The sequence below is a fragment of the Scyliorhinus torazame genome, chromosome 16 (assembly GCF_047496885.1).
Source record: "Scyliorhinus torazame isolate Kashiwa2021f chromosome 16, sScyTor2.1, whole genome shotgun sequence".
Taxonomy (NCBI): Eukaryota; Metazoa; Chordata; class Chondrichthyes; order Carcharhiniformes; family Scyliorhinidae; genus Scyliorhinus; species Scyliorhinus torazame.
Window position 1 is genome coordinate 92899964 of NC_092722.1, and position 27016 is coordinate 92926979.

The following is a 27016-nucleotide window of genomic DNA, read 5'->3' on the forward strand; positions in this document are numbered from 1 at the left end:
CACTTGGAGTATAGTGTTCAATTCTGGTCGCCACACTACCAGAAGGATGTGGAGGCTTTAGAGAGGGTGCAGAAGAGATTTACCAGAATGTTGCCTGGTATGGAGGGCATTAGCTATGAGGCGCGGTTGAATAAACTCGGTTTGTTCTCAATGGAACGACGGAGGTTGAGGGGCGACCTGATAGAGGTCTACAAAATTATGAGGGGCATAGACAGAGTGGATAGTCAGAGGCTTTTCCCCAGGGTAGAGGGGTCAATTACTACGGGGCATAGGTTTAAGTGCGAGGGGCAAGGTTTAGAGGAGATGTACGAGGCAAGTTTTTTTCACAGAGGGTAGTGGGTGCCTGGAACCCGCTACCGGAGGAGGTGGTGGAAGCAGGGACGATAGTGACATTTAAGGGGCATCTTGACAAATACATGAATAGGATGGGAATAGAGGGATACGGACCCAGGAAGTGTAGAAGATTGTAGTTTAGTCGGGCAGCATGGTCGGCACGGGCTTGGAGGGCCGAAGGGCCTGTACCTATGCTGTACATTTCTTTGTTCTTTGGGTTGTGGGGGCAAAACCCACACAAACATGGAGAGAATGTGCAAACTCCACACGGACAGTGACCCAGAACCGGGATTGAACCTAGGATCTCAGAGCCATGAGGCAGCTGTGCTAGCCACTGCGCCCACACTATTCTTTATTAACTGCTCTTCAGCCGAAGGGTGGCACGGTCACCTCCCCGCCGCTAGGTGGCACTGTCTCCGACTCCTGCGATGTCTTGTCACTGCGGGTGAAGATGGCGGCCCAGGCAGTCGATCGGGAGTTAGAGCTGAAATATTCACGGGCCCTGAACCTGTCGGAAGTGGAATCCAAGCGGGACCCGGAATCGGAGCCCTACCGCTCCAAGTACGCGGCCCGGCAGCTGCTGAAAGAGATGAAGGCTGCAGTGGGCCTGCGGGCCCAGGCCGGGGAGGGGGAGGATGAGCGGCTCCAGGAGGGCGAGTGGCTGCAGAAAGCGGCGGTGCTGGAGCTGCAGCTCGGCCTGAACCACACCGAGACTGAGGAGCTGTCAGCCGGGGAGGAACATCTGGCCAGGTGTGTCCAGATCCTGGACACCTTCAAACTCAGTCCCCAGGTTGTGTCCATCCTTATTCAGGCCCAGGTAAGGAGCTGGTCTCCTGGCAACCAGCTGGCTAATCGCAACTCCCAATACAGTGCACAGTAAGAGTTCACACCAGCTCAGCTGATTGGTTCAGAAAGCAACAAAAGATGTGTCTGGAGTGGATGTGCTGCTAACAGAGTAAAATAAAAGAGAAAAACTGAAACAAGCAAATTAAAGGAAACAAAATGGGCATGGGCATTACTGACATTGGTTCCAAAAGGCTGTAAAATGCCTGAATGGGAAAAAGCTGCTCCTCAAATTTGCCTCAGTTTAACTGGAACAAAGTGCAGAATTAAAATAAGAGGTCACAGGAAGGTCAGGGTCATGCTTGTAGACTGAATGAAGGTGTGCTACCAAGCAGCCACCCAGTCTGTGTTTCAGCTGCCCAATGTAGAGGAGATCACACACTGAGCAACAAATACAGTTGACTAAATTGAAAGAAGCATAAGTAAATCTCTTTCACCTGGAAGGAATGTTTAGGTCCTTTGTTGAGACAGGAGGGAAAAGGGCTGAGCTTATGTGGAAAGGTGGAGTGAATCAGGGCATCATGGTGAGAACTGACCTTCCACGATGCAGAAATAGGATGTGATTGATAGTGACATCACACTTGAGGTGGCAGAAACAATCTCTTGAATTCAGAGGCTTGGTGGGGTGGAAGATCAGGAGAAGAGGACCCCATCAAGGTTCTGGGAGGGAAGGGTGAGTGCAGGAAATGTGGCGGACACGTTTGAGTGCTTGGTGAGTCACAGTGGGGGGCAGTGGTGGACAGGGAGGGGTGAGAGGGAAGAATGGGAGGGTAGGTGGGATGAGAGAACCAACAGTAAAGGCGCAGGAATAGGAACACAAGCAGGTGATCCTCTGGCAACACTTTGATAAGTTTGGTGACAGCCAGCAAGAGCACAGTGACGGTGTGTTCGAGGAGAATAGTGTGGGTCAGGGTAAGAACGGAATGTTAGAGTAGATTTAGATTTATTGTCACGTGTTCCGAGGTACAGTGAAAGGTTTTGTTCTGCATATAGTCCAGGCAGATCATTCCTTACATGAAAAACATAGGACATATGATAAATACACAATGTAAATATATAGACATTGGCTGAAGCATACAGAGTGCTACTCAGTAGAGAAGATGCACGGAGAGATCAGTTAAGTCCATAAGAGGATCATTCAGGAATCTGGTAACAGTGGGGAAGAATCTGTTTTTGAATCTGTTAGTGCATGTTCTCAGACATTTGTATCTCCCGATGGAAGAGATTGGAAGAGAGAATAACCCGGATTGGTGTGGTCTTTTATTATGCTGCATGCGGGAGGTGTAGATAGAGTCAATGGATGGGATGGTGGGTTCGCGTGATGGACTGGGCAGTGTTTACGACTCTCAGTAGTTTCTTATGGTCTTGGGCTGAGCAGTTGCCATACGAGGCTGTGATGCAGACAGATAGGATGCTTTCTATGGGGTCTCTGTAAAAATTGGTCCCGAGTCAATGTGGACATGCCGAATTTCCTTAGGTTCCTTGCAACAGTTTTAGATAGAGGATCTGGATCAGGATCTTGGAGGGCTGAATTTTTCTTTGTTCTTTGTTCCTGAGGAAGTATACGCACTGTTGTGCTTTCTTAGTCGTAACGTCGACGTGGGTGGACCAGGACAGATTGTTGAAGATGTGCACACCTCGGAATTTGAAGCAGTCAATCATTTCCACCTCGGCAGCATTGATGCAGTTCAGGGTGTGTATGATACTTTGCTTCCTCAAGCCCAATGACCAGCTGCTTATCTTTGCTGACATTGAGGAAGAAGTTGTTGTCGTTACACCACACCACTAGGTTCTCTATCTCCCTCCAATACTCTGACTCATCATTGTTCGAGATCCGACCCACTGCAGTCGTGTCATCAGCAAACTTGGAGTTGGAGCCAGATTTTGTCATACAGTCATATATAAGGAGTATAGTAGGGGCTAAGTACGCAGTTTTGTGGGGCCCCGGTATTGAGGACTATCGTGCAGGAGATGTTGTTTATCCTTACTGATTGGGGTCTGGGTCAGGACGGTGAGATCCAGTTGCAGAGGCCGGAGCCATGTCCTAGATTTTGGAGTTTTGATATTAACTTGGTTTGGAGTATGGTGTTGAAAGCGGTGCTGTAGTCAATGAATAGGAGTCTGATGTAGGAGTCCTTTTTTAAACCATTGTCAACTGCCCCAGCAGCCTCGGACACACCCATACCTACCATCACAGCCTCCAAAGTCAAATTGGCCTTCTTGAAAGTGATGCCTCGGAAAGCAACAGGTTCTGATAGAGTCCCTGCTCATGGGCCAACTGGATGATGAGTTCGCGAACATCTTCCACCTCTCCCTACTTCGTATGAGGTTCCCACCTGCTTCCAGATGCGCACCATCATACCGGTGCCAAAGAAGAACCAGGCAACGTGACTCAACGACGGTGGCTTTGACATCTATCATTATGGAGTGCTTTGAGAGGTTGGACATGAAACACATCAACTCCATACTCCCAAAATGCCTTGACTCACAGTAATAATAATAATCTTTATTGTCACAAGTAGGCTTACATTAACACTGCAATGAAGTTACTGTGACAAGCCCCTAGTCGCCACATTCCGGCACCTGTTCGGGTACACAGAGGGACTTGTGGGAGGAAGCCGATGCAGACACTGGGAAAATGTGCAGACTCCGCACAGACAGTGACCCAAGCCGGGCATCGAACCTGGGACCCTGCTGCTGTGAAGCAACAGTGCTAACATTAGTACTGTGCGCCTCAGACCTGACCTTGAGTGGGGAGTTGATCTCCCGGTTAAACCATGGTTCCTGGTGGGGAATACACGCACTACCTTCTTTGCACACAGTACTCGCCATACTTACTAATGAAGTCTGTGACAGTGCTGGCATACTCGTTTAGGTTGGCTGCTGAGTTGTTGAATAGCCAAGCTGTCACGTAGGAGCTCTTCTGTGGCCTCGGACCAGCATTGCATGACCTTCCTGGCCGGATTCTCCCGCTTAAGTTTCTGTTTGTATGCCGGGAGAAGGACACCTTCTTGTAGTCCAATTTTCCGAAGTGCAGTGGCAGGATGGATCGGTAATCGCCCTTGATGTTTGCGTAGCAGTGGTCAAGGATGTTGGGGCCCCTGGTGGGACAGGAGATGTGTTGGTGGAACTTTGGCAGTACACTCTTGAGGTTGGCCTGGTTGAGATCCCTGATCACGATGAACAAGGCCTCCAGGTATTCTGTTTCACTGTTATTTGTAGTGGTGTACAATTCATCAAGCACCTCTTTCACTTCCGCCTGGGGTGGGATGTGGATCGCCGTGGTAATGGCATAAGTGAACTCCCATGAAAGGTAGTATGGGAGGCACCTCACAGTCAGGTATTCCAGGTTCCGAGAGCAGTAGTTTGCCAGGGTCCCAACGTCCGAGCACGTTGCCTGGTTCTTCTTTGGCACCGGCATGATGGTGCGCATCTTGAAGCAGGTGGGAACTTCATACGAAGTAGGGAGAGGTTGAAGATGTTCGCAAACTTATCATCCAGTTGGCCCAGGAGGAGTTCATGAGGAGGCAATCCCCTCGACCCGATGACATGGTGCGGTCCATCTGGTGTATTGAGAAGCCGTCGGGTTGTATGGCACAGTCCGGTGAGGCAGGAGTGAGCTCTGTGTCTGTGAAAACAGAGCACACGGCAGTCTCTTACTTCCCTCTGAGAGGTAAGTCTAGCGGTCAGCTCGTCCGGCTTGTTTTCGATTGCTTGGACATTTACCAGGAGTATGCTGGGGTGAGGAGATAGTTTTAGGGGTGTTTATTCTAGATGTGGGTCGCTGGCGCCATCTTGAAATAGATCCCTTTGTCACAATCACAGAAGATGTTATTTGTGACTTCAATCAGAGCCGATTTAACATGACAAAAGCAGAAATCTGATTGCTGGGATTCAAACATGGAGTTGTGGGAAAGATGGGAATGGATTTGTCAGTTTTTTAAAAAAGTAACTTGTGGGATGTGGGTTTCGCTGGATAGACCAGCATTTGTTGCCCATTCCTAATTCCCCTTCAGAAAGTGGTGGTGAGTTGCCGCCTTGAACTGTTGCAGTGCATGAGGTGTAAGTATACCCACTGTGCTGTTGGAGGGAATTCCAGAATTTTGCCCCAGTGAGAATGAAGGAATGGCGATATATTTCCAAGTCAGGGTGGTGAGTGACTTGGAGGGAAACCTCCAGGTGGTGGGGTTCCCAGTAGCTGCTGCCCTTGTAGTGGTCGCAGTCGTGGGTTTGGAAGGTACTGCCTAAGGAGCTTTGGTGAGTTTCTGCAGTGCACCTTGTAGCTGGTCCGCTGTTCGCCAGTGGTGGAGGGGGTGAATGTTTGTGGAAGGGGTACCAATCAAGCGTCTGCTTTGTCCTGGATTGTGTTGAGCTTCTTGACACAGGTTCAAGAACTTCGGAGGGAAAAGGGAGTTGGATAGGTTCTACTTTGCTAAGAGAGTTTGGGAGAGGGCAGGTTTGGAAGGCAGGAGGACAGAGCCTGAGGACAAACAACAGTTTGCAGTGTTTGTTAACATAACCCCAAGCAAGACCCAGTCTCACCAGGAAACGTACAAAACGTAGTGCCAAATTTACTCTTTTTATTTCAGAACCAGCTGGGCATCCTTTGGGCAGGATTGGAAGAAATGGAAAAGGCACAAACCTATCTGGAAGATGCAGAATCACTTTACAACCAGTACACCAAGGAGGTAAAGTAGTATTTATAGAATGGATGTTGCTAATTGGTGAGTGTCGATTGGTTCATGCAGTAACAGGTGATTTGAGTGTCAATTGATAGTGCGGTAGCTGGTGATTGGTGAGTGTCAATTGGTCAGTGCGGTAGCTGGTGACTGGTGAGTGTCGATTGGGCAGTGTGGTGACTGGTGAGACCGGTGTGAGGTAGAGTATGCTGAGGAATTCACAGCTCCATGTGAATGTGTAAGTGTGCAGAGAATGGCTCTATGTCTGCGCATTGACACACATCTAGAATAAGTCAGTATTCAAGTCACATCAGACCATGGAGTGGAGACCTCTCACATCAGCTGGCACCGACTACTTTTGTTACCCTAGTTTAAAGTCTTATTAATTTACAGGATGTGGGCTGGCTAGACCAGCATTTATTGCCCATCCCTAATTACCTCGAGAAGCTGGTGGTGAGTTACTTTCTTGAACTGCAATCCCTGAGGTCTAGGTACACTCACAGTGCTGTTAGTGAGGGAATTCCAGGGTATTGACCCAGTGACAGTGAAGGAATTTCCAAGTCAAGGTGGTGACTTGGAGGAGAACCTCCAGGTGGTGGGGTTCCCAGGTATCTGCTGCTCTTGTCCTTATAGATGGTAGTTTGTCCTTATAGATGGGTTTGGAAAGTGCTGCCTAAAGAATATTGGTGAGTTCCGACAGTGCATCTTGTAGACACGGCTGCCACTGTTCGTCGAGGATAGAGAGAGTGAATGTTTAAGATGGCCGATGGGGTGCCAATCAAGTTGGCTGCTTGGTCCTGGGTGGTGTCGAGCTTCTTGAGAGTTTTTGGAGCTCCACTCATCCAGGCAAGTGGAGAGTATTCCATTACACTCCTGACTTGTGTCTTGTAGATTGTGAGCAGGCTTTGGAGGGTCAGGAGGTGATTTGCTCCCTGTAGGATTCCTAGCCTGCTCTGATGGCCATGGTCATAGTATTTATTTGGCTAGTCCAGTTCAGTTTCTGATCAATGGTAACCCCCAGGATGTTGACAGCGGGGGATTCAGTGATGGTCATGAATGTCAAGGGCGGTGGTTATATTGACTGGTACTTGTGTGGCACAAATGTTGTTTGCCACTTGTCAGCCCAAGCCTAAATGAGCCCCCACCCCCGATCTGAGTGTTAATTCCTAGCATTCCTCAGGCTAGATTCTCACAAGATATCACTGTTGCTTCATGATTGTTAAATGAATTAAATGTAACACTGATTGCAACAGGGACTTTGGTGGTGGTGGTGGGAGGTGGCTGGTGGTGGTGTGTGGTGGGGGTGTGTGGGGGGGGGGGGGGGGGGCTGGTGGTGGTGGTGGTGGGGGGCGAGGGTGGCTGGTGGTGAGGGCTGGTGGTGTTGGGGGGTGGTGGTGGGGGGGCGGGGGGGGGCTGGTGGTAGCCCCCATCTAATCATTCTTGGTGATATGCTTGTGGGCACAATATTGAACCTGGTTATGTTGCCATCGTTGGGATTCGGTATTAGCCTGGGCCAGCTTGAAGTGACTGGCCTTTGGCTGGGCTGCTTGGCAGCTGCTGTGAGACTGTAGCTGAAGAATTCTAGAGAAGAGGTGGAAGTAGGTAAGGACAGGAAGATGAGCAGTAATTCCAAAGGAAGACAGGGTGTGAATAAACTGCTGTAGCTGCATCAAACCTGTATTTATTTCATTGTTCAGATTGGGACTCCACCATTCGATACCCATGAGCATTTCCTGGCAGAAGAAGAGAGGTTGACTGAGCAGGAGAGACATAAAAGGTGGGGTGTTTTTAAACTTGCACTTGTCAGAAATTAAACCTGGAGTTTTTCTGTAAATAGCTGAGGTGTGTGTGGGCCAGGGGACAGGTGTGTGTGTGTGGGCCTGGGGACATTGTGTGTGTGGGGAGGGGGGGGGGCTGGGGACAGGTGTGCGTGTGGGCCTGGGGACACTGTGTGTGTGTGTGTGTGTGTGTGTGTGTGTGTGTGTGTGTGTGTGTGTGGGGGGGGGTGCTGGGGACAGGTGTGCGTGTGGGCCTGGGGACACTGTGTGTGTGTGTGTGGGGGGGGGGCTGGGGACAGGTGTGTGGGGCTGGCTGGGGACAGGTGTGTGTGGGGTTGGGGACAGGTGTGTGTGTGTGGGCCTGGGGACACTGTGTGGGTGTGGGTGTGGGGCTGGGGACAGGTGTGTGTGTGGGGCTGGGGGCAGGTGTGTGTGGGGCTGGCTGGGGACAAGTGTGTGTGGAGCTGGTTGGGGACAGGTGTGTGTGGGGCGGGCTGTGGACAGGTGTGTGGGGCTGGGGACCATAAGACATAGGAGCTACTCGGCCCATCGAGTCTGCTCCGCCATTCAATCATGGCTGATATTTTATCATCCCCGTTCTCCTGCCATCTCCCCATAACCCCTGATCCCCTTATTAATCAAGGACCTATCTATTTCTGTCTTAAAGACACTCAGTGAATTGGCCTCCACAGTTTTCTGCAGCAAAGAGTTCCACAGATTCACGACCCTCTGGCTGAAGAAATTCCTCCTCACCTCTGTTTTAAAGGGTCGTCCATTAGTCTGAGATTGTGGCCTCTGCTTCTGTAGTTGTTCCTACAAATGGAATCATTCTTTTCATGTCCACTCTATTCAGGCCACGCAGTACCCTGTAAGTTTCAAAAAGATCCCCCCCTCATCCTTCTAAACTCCAACGAGTACAGACACAGAGTCCTCAACCGTTCCTCATATGACAAGCTCTTCATTCCAGGGATTATTCTTGTGAACCTCCTCTGCACCCTTTCCAAGGCCAGCACATCCTTCCTTGGGTAAGGGGCCTAAAACTGCTCACAATACTCCAAATGGGATATGACCAGAGTCTTATACAACCTCAGAAGCACATCCCAGGTCTTGTATTCTAGCCCTCTTGACATGATTGCTAACATTGCTAACATTGCCTTCCTAACTACAGACTGAATCTGCACATTAACCTGAAGAGAATTTTGAACAAGGACTCCCAAGTCCCTTTGTGTTTCTGCTTTCCGAAGCATTTCCCAATTTAGAAAATAGTCTATGCCTAAATTCCTTCTTCCAAAGTGCAAAACCTCACACTTTTCCACATTGCTTTTCATTTGCCACTTCATTGCCCACTCTCCTAGTTTTACCAAGTCCTTCTGCAGCCCCCTTGCTTCCTCAATACTACCTGTCCCTCTACATATCTTATTGGGACAGGTGTGTGTGTGGCTATGGACAGGTGTGTGTGTGTGGCTATGGACAGGTGTGTGTGTGTGGCTATGGACAGGTGTGTGTGTGTGGCTGTGGACAGGTGTATGTGTGTGGCTGTGGACAGGTGTGTGTGGGGCTGGGGACAGGTGTGTGAGGCTGCGGACAGGTGTGTGTGGAGCTGGGGTCAGGTGTGTGTGGGGCTGAGTTCAGGTGTATGGGGCTCGGTTCAGGTATATGGGGCTGGGGACAGATGTGTGGGGCTGGGGACAGATGTGTGGGGCTGGGGACAGATGTGTGTGGGGCTGGGGACAGATGTGTGTGGGGCTGGGGACATGTGGTTGTGCGGCTGGGGACAGGTGTGTGCGTGCTTGGGTCTGGGGTCACGTGTGTGTGTGTGTGTGTGTGTGTGTGTGCGTGCATGGGGCTGGGGTCACCTGTGTGGGGCTGGGCTCAGGTGTGTGTGGGGCTGGGATCAGGTATGTGTGTGCGTGGGGCTGGGGTCAGGTGTGTGTGTGCGTGGGTCTGGGGTCTGGTGTGTGTATGGGGCTGGGGTCAGGTGTGTCTGGGGGGCTGGAGTCATGTGTGTGTGTGTGTGTGTGGCTGTGGACAGGTGTGGGCCTGGGGACAGCTGTGGGGCTCGGGTCAGGTGTGTATTTGGGGCTGGGGACATGTGTGTGTGTGTGTGTGTGTGTGTATTGTGTGTGTGTGTGTGTGTGGCTGGGGAGGCCTGTGTGGCTGTGGACAGGTGTGTGGGGTTGTGGTGGTGGTGTCAGGTGTGTGTGTGGAGTTGTGGACACTCGTTTATGTGTGTGTGGGGCTGGGAACATGTGTGTGTGGGGCTGTAGCCAGGTATGTGTGGGGCTGTGGACAGGTGTGTGTGGGGCTTGGGACAGGTGTGTGGGGCTTGGGACAGGTGTGTGTGCGCGGCTGGGGACAGGTGTGTGTGGGGCTGGGGACAGGTGTGTGGGGCTGAGCACAGGTGTTTGTGGGGCTGGGGACAGGTGTCTGTAGGTCAGGGTTCAGGTGTGTGGGTCTGAGACAGGACAGGTGTGTGTGGGGGTGGTGTCAAGTGTGTGGGGGTATATGTTGGGGTAAGAACTGGTGTGTGGAGTGTGGGGACTGGTGTGTCGGGGTGGGTACAGGTGTGAGGGGGGATAGATGTGGGGACACTTCCTGACCCCCCCCCCCTCCCCCAAAGCCTCTCCACCATCTCCAAGGCACAAGTCAGGAGTGTAATGGAATGTGTATGTATGTGTGGGGCTGTAGACAGGTATGTGTGGGGCCGTGGACAGGTGTGTGTAGCTGGGGACAGGTGAGTGGGGCTGGGGTCAGGTGTGTGTGGGGCTGGGGTCAGGTGTGTGTGGGGCTGTTGTCAGGTGTGTGTGGGGCTGTTGTCAGGTGTGTGTGGGGCTGTTGTCAGGTGTGTGTGGGGCTGGGGACAGATGTGGGGCTGGGGACAGCTGTGTGGGGCTGAAGGTAGCTGTGTGTGATGCTGGGGTCAGGTGTGTGGGGCTGGTGTGTGGGCCAGGGGACAGTTGTGTGTGGGGCTGGGGACAGCTGTGTGGGGCTGAGGACTGGTGTGTGGGGCTGGGGACTGGTGTGGGGCTGGGGACAGGTGCGTATGGGGCTGGGGACAGGTGCGTGTGGGGCTGGGGTTTGGTGTGGTGCTGGGGACAGGTGCGTGTGGGGCTGGGGTCAGGTGTGTGGGGCTGGGGTCAGGTGTGTGGGGCTGGGGTCAGGTGTGTGGGGCTGGGGTCAGGTGTGGGGCTGGGGTCAGGTGTGTGGGGCTGGGGTCAGGTGTGTGGGGCTGGGGTCAGGTGTGTGGGGCTGGGGTCAGGTGTGTGGGGCTGGGGTCAGGTGTGTGGGGCTGGGGTCAGGTGTGTGGGGCTGGGGTCAGGCGTGAGGGGCTGGGGACAGGTGTGGGGCTGGGGACAGCTGTGGGTCTGTGAACAGGTGTGTGGGGCTTGGCACAAGTGTGTGTGGGGCTCGGGACAGGTGTGGGGCTGGGGACAGATGTGTGTGTGCGGCTGGGGAAAGGTGTGTGTGTGGGGCTGGGGACAGGTGTGTGGGGCTGGGGTCAGGTGTGTGGGGCTTGGGACAGCTATGGGTCTGTGAACAGGTGTGTGGGGCTTGGGACAGGTGTGTGTGGGGCTCGGGACAGGTGTGTGGGGCTGGGGACAGATGTGTGTGCACGGCTGGGGAGAGGTATGTGTGTGCGGCTGGGGAAAGGTGTGTATGTGGGGCTGGGGACAGGTGTGGGGCTGGGGACAGGTGTGGGGCTGGGGACAGGTGTGGGGCTGGGGACAGGTGTGTGGGGCTTGGGACAGTTGTTTGTGGGGCTGGGGACAGTTGTGTGTGGGGCTGGGGACAGTTGTGTGTGGGGCTGGGGACAGCTGTGTGGGGCTGAGGACTGGTGTGTGGGGCTGGGGACTGGTGTGGGGCTGGGGACTGGTGTGGGGCTGGGGACAGGTGCGTGTGGGGCTGGGGACAGGTGCGTGTGGGGCTGGGGACAGGTGCGTGTGGGGCTGGGGTCAGGTGTGTGGGGCTGGGGTCAGGTGTGTGGGGCTGGGGTCAGGTGTGTGGGGCTGGGGTCAGGCGTGTGGGGCTGGGGACAGGTGTGTATGGGGCTGGGGTCAGGTGTGTGGGGCTGGTGGACAGCTGTGGGTCTGTGAACAGGTGTGTGGGGCTTGGCACAAGTGTGTGGGGCTCGGGACAGGTGTGTGGGGCTCGGGACAGGTGTGTGGGGCTGGGGACAGATGTGTGTGTGCGGCTGGGGAAAGGTGTGTGTGTGGGGCTGGGGACAGGTGAGTGGGGCTGGGGTCAGGTGTGTGGGGCTTGGGACAGCTGTGGGTCTGTGAACAGGTGTGTGGGGCTTGGGACAGGTGTGTGTGGGGCTCGGGACAGGTGTGTTGGGCTGGGGACAGATGTGTGTGCGCGGCTGGGGAGAGGTATGTGTGTGCGGCTGGGGAAAGGTGTGTGTGTGGGGCTGGGGACAGGTGTGGGGCTGGGGACAGGTGTGGGGCTGGGGACAGGTGTGGGGCTGGGGACAGCTGTGGGGCTGAGCACAGGCGTTTGTGGGGCTGGGCACATGTGTGTGTGGGGCTTGGGACAGGTGTCTGTAGGTCTGGGGTCAGGTGTGTGGGCCTGAGACAGGACAGGTGTGTGTGGGGGTGGTGTCAAGTGTGTGGGGGTATATGTTGGGGTAAGAACTGGTGTGTGGAGTGTGGGGACTGGTGTGTCGGGGTGGGGACAGGTGTGTGGGGGGATAGATGTGGGGACACTTCCTGACCCCCCCCCCCCCCCAAAAAAAAGCCTCTCCACCATCTCCAAGGCACAAGTCAGGAGTGTAATGGAACTCTCACCACTTACCTGGGTGAGTACAGCTCCAAAAACACTCAAGAAGCACAATACCATCCAGGACAATGCAGCCCGCTTGATTACTATCCCTTCCACAAACTTTCAAACCATCCACCACGGAGGGTCAGTGGCAACCGTGTGTACCACCTACAAGATGTGTAGAAGATTGCATGCCAAATCAAGCAGAAAACCAACTGCCCCAGCAGCCTCAGACACACCCATATCTATCATCACAGCTTCCAAAGTCATAATAAGAACATAAGAACTAGGAGCAGGAGTAGGCCATGTGGCCCCGCGAGCCTGCTCCGCCATTCAATAAGATCATGGCTGATCTTTTTGTGGACTCAGCTCTACTTACCCGCCCACTTACTGTAACCTTTTATTCCTTTATTGTTCAAAATCTATCTATCTTTGCCTTAAAAATATTTAACGAGGTAGCCTCAACTGCTTCACTGGCAAGGAATGCCACAGATTCCGGACCCTTTGGGTGAAGAAGCTCCTCCTCAACTCAGTCTTCAATCTGCTCCCTCTTATTTTGAGGCTGTGCCCCCTAGTTCTAGTTTCACCTGCCAGTGGAAACAATTTCCCGGCTTCTGTCCTATCTATTCCCTTCATGATTTTCTCTGTTTCTATAAGATTCCTCCCTCATTTTTCTAAATTCCAATGAGTACAGTCCCAGTCTACTCAGTCTCTCCTCATAAAGGCAGCACGGTAGCACAAGTGGCTAGCACTGTGGCTTCACAGCACCAGTGTCCCAGGTTCGATTTCCCGCTGGGTCACTGTCTGTGCGGAGTCTGCACGTTTCCCCCGTGTCTGCGTGGGTTTCCTCCGGGTGCTCCGGTTTCCTCCCACAGTCCAAAGATGTGCAGGTTAGGTGGATTGGCCAAGCTAAATACCCCTTAGTGTCCAAAATTGCCCTTAGTGCTGGGCGGGGTTACTGGGTTATGGGGATAGGGTGGAGGTGTGGATTTGGGTAGGGTGCTCTTTCCAAGAGCCGGTGCAGACTCGATGGGCCGAATGACCTCCTTCTGCACTGTAAATTCTATGTATGTATGTATGTATATCCCTCTGCAGACTTTCAGTATCCTCTGCACACTTGGCTCTACCTCACATCTTAGTGTGATCTGCGAACTTTGGCACATTACACTTGTTCCCCAACTCCAGATCATCTATGTAAATTGTAAACAATTGTGGACCCAACATTGATTTCTGTGATCATAGATCATAGAATTTACAGTGCAGAAGGAGGCCAGTAGGCCGATTGAGTTCGCACCGGCTCTTGGAAAGAGCACCCTACCCAATCATACACTTCCCTCCCCCCATCCCCATAACCCAGTAACCCCACCCAACACTAAGGGCAATTTTGGACACCAAGGGCAATTTAGCATGGCCAATCCACCTAACCTGCACATCTTTGGACTGTGGGAAGAAACCGGAGCACCTGGAGGAAACCCACGCACACACGGGGAGGATGTGCAGACTCCGCACAGACAGTGACCCAAGCCGGAATCGAACCTGGGACCCTGGAGCTGTGAAGCAATTATGCTAACTACTATGCTACCGTGCTGCCCAACATACGCCAGTAGCCACTGATCACCAACCAGAAAAACACCCATCTATCCCTACTCTTTGCTTTCTGTCATTTCACTCTAGCCACCCTGATGAATTACCCGTAATGCCATGCACCATTATCTTATGCAGCAGCCTTTTGTGTGGCACCTTGTCGAATGCCTTCTGGAAATCCAGATACACTATATTCACCGGTTGTCCACTGCGCAAAATGTTCTCAAAGAATTCCACTAAATTAGTCAAATATGACCTACCTTTCATGAACCCATGCTGCGCCTGCCCATGGGACAATTTCTATCCAGACTGGCCTTCTTGGAAGTGAAACCCACAAGGCTCCGTACTTAGCCCCTGACGATGCTCCCTATATACACATGACTGTGGCAAAATTTGGCTCCAACTCCATCTACAAGTTTGCGATGACATGACCGTAGTGAGTCAGATCTCGAACAAGGATGAGTCAGAGCACAGGAAGGAGATAGAGAAACTACTGGCGTGGTGTAATGTCAGGAATTTCTTCCTCAACGTCAGCAAAACTAAGGAGATGGTCATTGACTTCAGGAAGCGCTGTATCGTACATACATGGATGACACAGGGCTGGCTTACATTTGTCAAACGTACGAACGATTCTCTCATGTGGCCATGATTCTGGGTAAGATGGTGCTGCAGCTGTCCAAAGAGCCCTCGGCCAGGCTGCTGAAGCATGTTGTCCGCTGCTACCTCCGTCTCTCCGACAATCCACGGGCGAGGGAGGCACTCCGACAGTGCCTGCCCGACCAGCTGAAGGACACCACATTTGCCCAGGTGCTGAAGGACGACACCACCACCAAACGTTGGCTGGCCCAACTCGTGAAAAACCTCCAGGAGGGGCAGGTGACCGACCCCCGAGGAATCCCCCTCCCGCCCCAGTGACTGAAATGACCGCTGCCGAGCCGCACCGACGCTGCCAGAGACTGGGTTTTGGGGGGGGGGGGGGGGGGTGGGCGGGAGGGAGGGAAGGGTGGTGAGGTCGACACTGCGTTGGTATGTTTTTCTCTCCTCTGAGATGTGGACCGAGCTGCCCAGGATCACAATGGTCTTTTGGAATAATTAGGACGGTCTGTCTCCCGAGGAGCTGGACTGTGGAGTGTAGCCGGACATTTTGTCGTCTTTACCTCCCGTGTGTGTCTCTCTCTCTGCAGCTAAGCAGCAATCGTTCCCTTCCTGATTTGTGGATTAACCACGTCTCTGAGCTTGTACCCGAGACCTCGTCTGCACGATGTCAACTTCCAGAGTCACATTTCCAGTCTTCGACTCAGACACCGCCACTCGCCCGCCCAGTTCGTTTCTGGAACTCTTCTTTCCTCGCTGCATCACAAACTGGGGAACGGTTGGGTTGCAATGTGAGACCATTCATTATTTTTGTTAAATTGTTCCTCCTCCTCCCCCTCCACCACCACCACCACTCTCAATATCTTTCCATCACAGTTCCTTGTTATCGTGTCAACCCATACCCTGCACAGCCACTGGGGAGGCTCTCTCCTTGCACCGAGACACACCAACTGTGTTCTGTGTTGGTCTCCCCATGCGCCCGCTTCTTCTCTGAGCCGGAATGTGGGCTCTGCCTCTCACCGGGCACGGCTGTGTGTGTGTGTGTGTGTGTAGGAGTGGATAATGTGTGAGTAAAGCAGCTCTCTGGGCAGGTGGTCCACCCATTCAGCCACTCGTGGGCTCCCATCCTTGAGGATTTCCGTAGTATTCCACGATTGTTTCTGTTCTTTAAACCCCCCCACCCTGACCCCCACCAAGTTCAGAGATTTGAGGGAATCTATTCGACTGTGCCCCGTTGCTGGCAGGCTGAGTCCCACAGGCCACCTCAGCTCTGGCTCGGGCGTAGCTCCCTTCAGCCTCGCCTCGCCAGCGGGAGAACCGTCAGGTCGGACAGCACTTGAGCAGCCACAGCTGATCGGCAGCTGGCCAATACTGGAGCGCGTCTACCCCAGCACCCCGAACTGCCTTAACATACCCCCGCCTGACTTACACAAGACCTGAGGTTCTGTAGCACCTCCAGGACACATTTGCAGTAATCCCCTCCCCCGACCAATCCCGTGGCACGGGAATGTCGATTCTGGGCCAATTCTGTCCTGAGATTTTTTGTTTTTTTGGGGCGGGGGGGGGGGGGGGGGACATCCAAAGCTAAATGTAATAAATATTTTTTAAATGCTGTACGTTGGCAGCACGGTAGCATTGTGGATAGCACAATTGCTTCACAGATCCATGGTCCCAGGTTCGATTCCGGCTTGGGTCATTGTCTGTGCGGAGTCTGCACGTCCTCCCCGTGTCTGCGTGGGTTTCCTCCGGGTGCTCCGGTTTCCTCCCACAGTCCAAAGATGTGCGGGTTAGGTGAATTGGCCAATGATAAATTGCCCTTAATGTCCAAATTGCCCTTGGTGTTGGGTGGAGGTGTTGAGTTTGGGTAGGGTGCTCTTTCCAAGAGCTGGTGCAGACTCGGGGGGCCGAATGGCCTCCTTCTGCACTGTAAATTCAATGATAATCTATGATTAATCTAGGACAAAGGTTCAGCACAACATCGTGGGCCGAAGGGCCTGTTCTGTGCTGTATTTTCTATGTTCTATGTTCTATACCCCTGTCTGCATCAATGGTGCCGAGGTGGAGATGGTTGCCATCTTCAAATCCCTAGGTGTGCACATCAACAATCTGTCCTGGTTTACCCACGTCGACGCTACGACCAAGAAAGCACAACAGCGTCTGTACTTCCTCAGGAAACTTAAGGAAATTCGGCATGCCCACATTGACTCTTAACAATTTTTACAGATGCACCATAGAAAGCATCCTATCTGGCTGCATCACACCCTGGTATGACAACTCCTTGGCCCAAGATCGTAAGAAACTAGAGTCGTGAGCACAGCTCAGTTGATCACACGAACCCGCCACCCATCCATTGACTCTGTCTGCACCTCCCGCTGTCCTAGGAAAGCGGGCAGAATAATCAAAGACCTCTCCCACCCGTGTTACTCTCTCTTCCAACTTCTTCCATCAGGCAGGAAATCAAGTCTGAGAACAGATTCAAAAACAGTTTCTTGATTGATTAATTGATATTTATTGTCACATGTACCAAAGTACAGTATTTTTCTGCGGCCAAGGAAACGTACACAGTACGTACATTGTAGACAAAAGAAGAATTGACAGAGTACATTGAGAAATGGTACATCAACAATTAGTGATTAGTACAGTGCGGAACAAGGGCCAAGCAAGCAATACATGAGCTCGAGAAGCATAGGGCATCGTGAATAGTGTTCGTACTGGGAATAGATCAGTCCGAGAGAGAGTTGTTTAGTAGCTGCAGAGAAGAAGCTGTTACCAGAATCCTGAATGACCCTCTTATGGACTGAACAGATCTCTTCACCCATCTTCTTTACTCTGCCGTACTACACTCCGTATGTTTCACCGAATGTTGGTGTCTATGTATTTACATTGTGTAGCTATTGTATGTCCTATGTTTTTTCATGTATGGAAAGATCTGTCTGGACAGTACGCAGAACAATACTTATCACTGTACCTCAGTACACGTGACAATAAACCCAAAACGAGTGCAAGGTGCACTGCAGTAACTCACCAAGGTTCCTTAGACAGCACCTTGCAAACCCACAACCACCACCATCTGGATGGGCAAGAGCAGCAGGAAACTGGGACCCCCACCACCTGGAGGTTCCTGTCCAAGTCACTCACCACCCCAACTTGGAAATATATCTTTGTTCCTTCACTGTCACTGGGTAAATCCTGGACCTCCCTCCCTAACAGCACTGGGTGTACCTACACCTCCGGGACGGCAGTGGTTCAAGAAGGTAGCTCATTACCACATTCTGAAGGACAATTGGGGATGGGCAATAAATGCTGACGTAACCAGCTACGCCCACATCCCATGAATGAATTTTTAAAAACTTATGTGGGCTGGGGACCGGTGCGTGGGCTGGGGACCGGTGCGTGGGCTGGGGACCGGTGCGTGGGCTGGGGACCGGTGCGTGGGCTGGGGACCGGTGCGTGGGCTGGGGACCAGTGTGTGGGCTGCAGACCGGTGTGGGGCTTGGGTCAGGTGTGTATGTGGGGCTGGGGACACGTATGTGTGTGTGTGTGTGGGGGGGTCTGGGGAGATCTGTGTGGCTGTGGACAGGTGTGTGGGGCTGGGGTCAGGTGTGGTTGTGGTGGTGGTGTCAGGTTGTGTGTGTGGAGTTGTGGACACTCGTGTATGTATGCGAGGGGCTGGGGATACATGTGTGGGGCTGGGAACAGGTGTGTGCGGGGCTGTGGACAGATGCGAGTGGGGCTGTGGACAGGTGTGTGTGGGGCTGTGGACAGGTGTGTGGGGCTGTGGACAGGTATGTGAGGCTGTGTACAGGTGTGTCGGGCTGTGGACAGGTGTGTTTCGCTGGGGACATTTGAGTGGGGCTGGGGACAGCTGTGAGTCTGGGGACAGGTGTGTGTCGGGTTGGGGACAGGTGTGTGGGGTTGGGGACAGGTGTGTGTGGGGTTGGGGACAGGTGTGTGGGGCTGGGGACAGGTGTGGGGCTGGGGACAGGTGTGTGGTGCTGGGGTAAGGTGTGTGGGGCTGGGGACAGCTGTGGGTCTGAACAGGTGTTTGGAGCTCGGGACAGGTGTGGGTCTGTGAACAGGTGTGTGGGGCTGGGGACAGGTGTGTGTCTGAACAGGTGTGGGGCCTGGGGACAGGTGTGTGGGCTGGGGACAGGTGCGTCGGCTGGGGTCAGGCGTGTGGGTAGGGACAGGTACGGGCATGGGCTCAGGTGTGTGGTGTAGGGACATGTATGGGCATGGGCCCAGGTGTGTGGGGTAGGGACAGTGTGTGGGCTGGGACAGGTGCGTGGTATCCCGACATCCTGAGCGACTGTGTGATTGGTTCCAGCGTCCCACGACCCGGGATCGCAACATAAGTGAATTAACAAATAATTCTGATAAACCTGTTGAGATTTTGACCCAGACTACTCCAATGAGTCACAGGCACCAGATTTATAAGTAAAAACGTCAACAAACTGTTTATTAATAACAAGAGGAAAAGATGAATATGCTAAGAAATAACAGAACAATGGTCTAACAATCTACCTCATCCCAAAACCCTGTCCCACCCTCCATTCATACATACGCCCACCGGAAATGGAAGGAAAATGTTTAAAATGAAAAAGGATCAATAGATATGGGATTGTTCTTTGCTGCCAACGTGGCTCTTTTTGCTAGTGATCTCCGAATGGTGTCTTCAACTAGGACTTGCAGGCTGTAGAATGCTCTCTCAATCAACAGGCAGAGAGAGAGAGAGATTTAAAACTGCCTTATGCCTGGATCTCGTCACACAACAGACACACAATGGAACTCTTCAGAAGACCCGCTTTCCTTCTGGAACCTTCTGACTAGCTCAACCAATCACAGGAACCAATAGGAGAAGGCTGCAAATTGTACATTTCCCGATTTACTGCTTGCCAAGTCTATAACATTGACCTCACCGGTTCTACCACAGAGCCTAAAGGGGATGTCTTGGCCTGGTCCATCACGACAGGGGTATTTGAACTCCGCTAAAATCTGTAGTTTGAACAGAAATCCTAGATGGTGTAGCAACGTTGTAGCATCTAACCATAAGACTGGATCAAAGGCAGCAGGGTGAGGATAAAAGGGAACACAGGACAGACAAAAGGTTTTACATTGTTGCCTCCCTGGTGCAAGGGCCAAGGATGCCTCGGAGCGGCTGCAGGACATTCTGGTGGGAGGGTGAACAGCTGTCGTGGTGCACCTGGACACCAACGATATAGGTAAAAAATGGGACGAGGTCCTACAAGCTGAATTCAGGGAGTTAGGAGTTAAACTAAAAAGTAGGACCTCAAAGATATTAATATCAGGATTGCTACCTGTGCCACGAGCTAGTCAGAGTAGGAATGTCAGGATAGATAGGATGAATGCATGACTCGAGGGATGGTGCAAGAGGAAGGGATTCATAGAATCATAGAATTTACAGTGCAGAAGGAGGCCACCCGACCCATCGAGTCTGCACCGGCTCCTGGAAAGAGCACCCTACCCAAGGTCAACACCTCCACCCTACCGCCACAACCCAGCAACCCCACCCAACACTAAGGGCAATTTTGGACACGAAGGGCAATTTATCACGGCCAATCCACCTAACCTGCACATCTTTGGACTGTGGGAGGAAACCGGAGCACCCGGAGGAAACCCACGCACATACGGGGAGGACGTGCAGACTCCGCACAGACAGTGGCCCAAGCCGGAATCGAACCTGGGACCCTGGAGCTGTGAAGCAATTGTGCTATCAAATTCCTGGGGCATTGGAGCCGGTTCTAGGGGAGGTGGGACCAGTACAAACCGGACGGTCTGCACCTGGCCTGGGCAGGACTGGAACCGAGGAGGGGTGTTTGCTAGAGCTGTTGGGGAGGGTTTAAATTAATGTGGCAGGGGGATGGGAACCAATGCTGGAAGTCGGAAGGTAGTAAAGCAGGGACAGAAACAAAAGGCAGTAAGGGGGAAAGTGTAAGGCAGAGAAGCCATAGTCAAAAATCAAAAAGGGCGACAGTACAAGGTACAGTGACTGAGGGGAGCTCAGTGAATAGGCCCAGTAATACTAAAAGGAATAAAATGGGAAGTAAAAACATAAATGGTAAGCGACGCGGCAGGTTGTTACATGAAGATATGGGTTCAACGACAAGGAAAATTAGGAGAAAGGTTAAGAGGAAATATAACTTAGGAGAGGTTACTGATCGAGGTGTTAAGATTCAAAACAGAGGTATAAAAGCCAACATAAGTGTACTTTACCTGAATGTTCGTAGTATTCGGAATAAGGTAAATTAGTTGATGGCGCAAATCATCGTGAATGACTATGATTTAGTGGCCATTACTGAAACATGGTTAAAGGATGGTCACGACTCGGAGTTAAATATCCGAGGGTATCCAACTATTCGGAAGGACAGAGTGGACGGTAACGGAGGTGGTGTAGCTCTGTTATTTAAGGATGACATCAGGGCAAAAGTAAGGGATGACATCGGTGCTATGGAGGATGAGGTTGAATCCATTTGGGTGGAAATCAGGAATAGTAAGGCAAAAAAGTCACTGATAGAAGTAGTCTATCGGCCACCAAATAGTAACATTATGGTAGGGCAGGTAATAAACAAAGAAATAACGGATGCATGTAGAAATGGTACAGCAGTTATCATGGGGGATTTTAATCTACATGTCGGTCAAGGCAGCCTCGAGGAGGAGTTTATAGAATGTATCCGCGATAGTTTCCTAGAACAGTATGTAATGGAACCTACGAGGGAAAAAGCGATCCTAGATCTGGTCCTGTGTAATGAGACAGGATTGATTCATGATCTCATAGTTAGGGATCCTCTCGGAAGGAGCGATCACAATATGGTGGAATTTAAAATACTGATGGAGGGTGAGAAGGTAAAATCAAACACTAGTATTTTGTGCTGAAACAAAGGAGGGAGATTACAATGGGAAGAGAGAAGAGCTAGCTCAGGTAGACTGGGAGCAAAGACTTTATGGAGAAACAGTTGAGGAACAGTGGAGAACCTTCCAAGCGATTTTTCAAAGTGCTCAGCAAAGGTTTATACCAACAAAAAGGAAGGACGGTTGAAAGAGGGAAAATCGACCGTGGATATCTAAGGAAATAAGGGAAAGTATCAAATTGAAGGAAAAAGCATACAAAGTGGCAAAGATTAGTGGGAGACTAGAGGACTGGGAAATCTTTCGGGGGCAACAGAAAGCTACTAAAAAGCTATAAAGAAGAGTAAGATAGATTATGAGAGTAAACTTGCTCAGAATATAAAAACATAGTAAAAGTTTCTACAAATATATAAAACAAAAAAGAGTGGCTAAGGTAAATATTGGTCCTTTAGACGATGAGAAGGGAGATTTAATAATAGGAGATGAGGAAATGGCTGAGGAACTGAACAGGTTTTTTGGGTCGGTCTTCACAGTGGAAGACACAAATAACATGCCAGTGACTGATAGAAATGAGGCTGTGACAGGTGAGGACCTTGAGATGATTGTTAACACGAAGGAGGTAGCGATGGGCAAGCTAATGGGGCTAAAGGTAGACAAATCTCCTGGCCCTGATGGAATGCATCCCAGAGCGCTAAAAGAGATGGCTAGGCAATTTGCAAATGCACGAGTGATAATTTACCAAAATTCACTAGACTCGGGGGTCGCGAAAACAGCGCGGGAGGAGAGAGAGAGCCGGGACAGTGAAAATAGCGCGAGAGGAGAGAGCCAGGACAGTGAAAACAGCGCGGGAAGAGAGAGAGCTGGGACATTGAAAACAGCGCGAGAGGAGAGAGAGCCGGGACAGTGAAAACAGCGCAAGAGGAGAGAGAGCCGGGAGATTTAAAAAGCGCGGGAGGAGAGAGAGCCGGGACAGTGAAAACAGCGCGAGAGGAGAGGGAGCAGGGAGATTTAAAAAGAGCGGGAGCTGCGAGTCGGAGCGGAGATTTAAAAAGATCGCGGCCTAGTTTCGGGAGCCGTTCGGGGGAGGAGGAGCAGTCTCTGTCAGGGAGAGAACCTGAGAACATCTAAGACACTCAGAAGGTAAGTAAGTGATTTTTACTCATTTTTACTTTTATACCTTTTTCCAATTGTGTGTGTGTGGGGGGGGAAACTGAAGTGACATCACAAAAAAGCTGTGACCTGAGTGGCTGGTTGGGAATCTACACTAAATTTAAAAAAATTAAGCATTGGTAACTAATTAAACATAATTACTTAATTATAATTTATCTAAGCCAGAGATCGGAGAGTACTATATTTAGCGTTCACATTTATATTAGAAATCTAGTGCTAGGAAACAGATAGTTAACTAACGTTTAAAAAAATTTTAAAAAATTTAAAAAACATTTTTAATATACTAATTAATTGACGCAATGTCAGTTAGAGGGGTGCAGTGCTGTGACTGTGAGATGTGGCAGGTCTGGGAGGCTTCCAGCGTCCCGGATGGCTTCATCTGCAGAAAGTGCACCCAACTGGAGCTCCTCACAGACCGCATGGTTCGGTTGGAGCAGCAATTGGATGCACTTAGGAGCATGCAGGTGGCGGAAAGCGTCATAGATCGCAGTTATATAAATGTGGTCACACCCAAGGTGCAGGCAGAGAAATGGGTGACCACCAGAAATCCCACGGCCTCACCACTCTTTGCGTAAAGAACCTTCCTCTGACCTCTGTCCTATATCTATTACCCCTCAGTTTAAGGCTATGTCCCCTTGTTCTAGCCATTTCCATCCGTGGGAGAAGGCTCTCACTGTCCACCCTATCTAACCCCCTGATCATTTTGTATGCCTCTATGAAGTCTCCTCTTAACCTTCTTCTCTCTAACGAAAACAACCTCAAGTTCATCAGCCTTTCCTCAAGATTTTCCCTCCATACCAGGCAACATCAAGGTAAATCTCCTCTGCACCCGTTCCAAAGCTTCCACGTCCTTCCTATAATGAGGTGACCAGAACTGTACGCAATACTCCAAATGCGGCCGTACCAGAGTTTTGTACAGCTGCAACATGACCTCATGACTCCGGAACTCAATCCCTCTACCAATAAAGGCCAACACTCCACAGGCCTTCTTCACAACCCTATCAACCTGGGTGGCAACTTTCAGGGATCTATGTACATGGACACCGAGATCCCTCTGCTCATCCACACTTCCAAGAATTTTACCATTAGCCAAATATTCTGCATTCCTGTTATTCCTTCCAAAGTGAATCACCTCACACTTCTCTACATTAAACTCCATTTGCCACCTCTCAGCCCAGCTCTGCAGCTTATCTATGTCCCTCTGTAACCTGCAACATCCTTCCGCACTGTCGACAACACCACCGACTTTAGTGTCGTCTGCAAATTTACTCACCCACCCTTCTGCGCCCTCCTCTAGGTCATTTATAAAAATGACAAACAGCAACGGCCCCAGAACAGATCCTTGTGGTACGCCACTTGTAACTGAACTCCATTCTGAACATTTCCCATCAACCACCACCCTCTGTCTTCTTTCAGCTAGCCAATTTCTGATCCACATCTCTAAATCACCCTCAATCCCCAGCCTCCGTATTTTCTGCAATAGCCTACCGTGGGGAACCTTATCAAACGCTTTACTGAAATCCATATACACCACATCAACTGCTCTACCCTCGTCTACCTGTTCAGTCACCTTCTCAAAGAACTCGATAAGGTTTGTGAGGCATGACCTACCCTTCACAAAGCCATGCTGACTATCCCTGATCATATTATTCCCATCTAGATGATTATAAATCTTTTCTCTTATAATCCCCTCCAAGACTTTACCCACAACAGACGTGAGGCTCACCGGTCTATAGTTGCCGGGGTTGTCTCTGCTCCCCTTCTTGAACAAAGGGACCACATTTGCTATCCTCCAGTCCTCTGGCACTATTCCTGTAGCCAATGATGACATAAAAATCAAAGGCTCAGCAATCTCTTCCCTGGCTTCCCAGAGAATCCTAGGATAAATCCCATCAGGCCCCGGGGACTTATCTATTTTCAGCCTGTCCAGAATTGCCAACACCTCTTCCCTACGTACCTCAATGCCATCTAATCTAATAGCCTGGGTCTCAGCATTCTCCTCCACAACATTCTCTTTTTCCTGAGTGAATACGGACGAAAAATATTCATTTAGTATCTCGCCTATCTCTTTAGACTCCACACAGAACTTCCCATCCCTGTCCTTGACTGGCCCTACTCTTACCCTAGTCATTCTTTTATTCCTGACATACCTATAGAAAGCTTTTGGGTTTTCCTTGATCCTACCTGCCAAATACTTCTGGTTACGTTCTTACCAAAGAAAAAGCAAAGTATGGCCTTAACACTTTCGCTTTCCATCAGAAATAACATCAGATGCAAAGTATTTTCAGAGCTCGAGCTCATCAAGTGAGGAAGGTTTGGATCATCTCTTAAAATTAATGGACAAAGTTTATAACGATGATCTGTTAAATGCATATGAGGCTCATCAGATTTTGGTAAACTTTTTTTATTAATTCAAGAAATGAATTAGCCCATCCCCAATTTACCTTGAAAAGGTTGTGGTGAGCTGCCTTCTTGAACCGCTGCAGTCCCTGACATGTAGGTACACCCACAGTGCTGTTAGGGTGGGAGTTCCAGGATTTTGACCCAGCGACAATGATGGAACGGTGATATATTTCCAATCAGGATGGTCAGTGACTTTGAGGGGAACCTCCAGGTGGTGGGGTTCCCATTTATCTGCTACCCTTATCCTTCTAGCTGGTAGTGGTCATGAGTTTGGAAGACGCTGCCTCTAAGGGGACACTGGTAATGGAGTTGGGAGTTGCTGCAGTGCATCTTGTAGACACTACACACCGCTGCTACTGTGTGCTGATAATGGAGGGTTATGGTTGGCATGCCAATCAAGCGGGCTACTTTGTCCTGGTGTTTTTGGATTATTATTCCATTGAAGAATATATCATGGAATTTAACAGATTATTTAACATCACAGAAATTCTATGTTGAGATTCCTAATTCAATGCTCGTCTTCAAATTGTTGGATTGTATCAAACATGAATAGGCTTGTAGTCTTGATTCTCAGAAAGAGTTACACCTTTGTCACAGATGTTTAAAGAACATAAGAACATAGAAAATACAGCACAGAACAGGCCCTTTGGCCCACGATGTTGTGCCGAACGTTTGTCCTAGATTAAGAACAAAAGTTCGGCACAGCATCGTGAGCTTTAAAGAATTGTTGGAATTTATTTCCAGTCACCTTCCTGACTCCAGTGGGATATTCATTAATATGAAGGATGGAGGATTAGATGCTGGCAATATTTCTTTTTAAAAAAAAGTTAGAGTATCCAATTTTTTTTCCCCAATTAAGGGGCAATTTAGCGTGGCCAATCCACCTGACCTGCACATCTTTGAGTTGTGGTGTTGAAACCCATGCAGACACGGAGAGAATGTGCAAACTCCACACAGACAGTGACGCAGGGCCAAGATTCGAACCGGGTCCTCAGCACCGTAGGCTGCAGTGCTAACCACTATGCCACATGCTGCCCTCGATGCTGGCAGTATTTTGGCAATGTTTAGATCTGGGGTGCAAGAATCACTATGAGAAAAGAATTACAAAGGAAATTTAGTAGCTCAAACAGATGTCAGGACTTGGGCAGGAGAATAGACCCCAGGAATACCCAAGGAATGGTCAACAAGCTGGCACAGTAGCATAATGGTTAGCATTGTTCCTTCACAGTGCCAGGGACTCGGGTTCGATTCCTGGCTTGGGTCGCTGTCTCTACGAAGTCTGTATGTTCTCCCATGTCTGCGTGGGTTTCCTCCGGGTGCTCCGGTTTCCTCCCACAAGTCCCAAAAGATGTGCTTAGAACATAGAACATAGAACGATACAGCGCGGTACAGGCCCTTCGGCCCACGATGTTGCACCGAAACAAAAGCCATCTAACCTACACTATGCCATTATCATCCATATTAGCTAAAAAGCAGGACCTCTAGGGTTGTAATTTCAGGATTAGTCCCTGCGCCACGTGCCAGTGAGGCTAGAAATAGGAGGATAGTGTAGCTAATCACATGGCTAAACCGATGGTGTAAGAGGGAGGGTTTCAGATTTTTGGACCATTGGGATCTCTTGTGGGGCAGGTGGGATCTCTACAAGAAGGATGGGTTACATCTAAACTGGAGGGGCACTGATATCCTGGCAGGGAGGTTTGCTAAATTCACTTGGGAGGATTTAAACTAGTATAGCAGGGTGGTGGGAACCTGAATGTGAGCTTAGAAGGTGTAACAACTGACGGGGAAATAGTGAACCAAAAAAGAAGAACATCACCCTCAGGCAGAGCAAAAAAGGTGACAAGTGTGAAAAGAGGTGGTCAATACAGGATTGAGGGTGTTGTACCTAAATGCGCGCAGTATACGGATCAAGGTAAATGAGCTTGTTGCGCACATTGGTACGATGTGGGCATCACAGAGACGTGGCTGCAAGGGGATCAGGTCTGGGATCTAAATATACAAGGATAT

The 27016-nt window shown here is 50.7% G+C and overlaps 1 protein-coding gene across 2 annotated transcripts in view; it reads left to right on the top strand.

Annotated features, from left to right (window-relative positions):
* The first annotated feature begins 749 nt into the window (after positions 1 to 749).
* Positions 750 to 27016, top strand: part of kifbp (kinesin family binding protein) — a 233458-nt gene continuing 207191 nt past the window's right edge. The window contains exons 1-4 of one of the 2 annotated variants that reach the window (XM_072478752.1): positions 750 to 1150; positions 2738 to 2869; positions 5766 to 5864; positions 7553 to 7632. In XM_072478752.1, the coding sequence (XP_072334853.1) occupies positions 785 to 1150; positions 2738 to 2869; positions 5766 to 5864; positions 7553 to 7632 (677 nt within the window). In that variant the 5' untranslated portion in view covers positions 750 to 784. The remainder of the gene's footprint in view (positions 1151 to 2737; positions 2870 to 5765; positions 5865 to 7552; positions 7633 to 27016) is intronic. The other variant, XM_072478753.1, reaches the window with a different exon arrangement.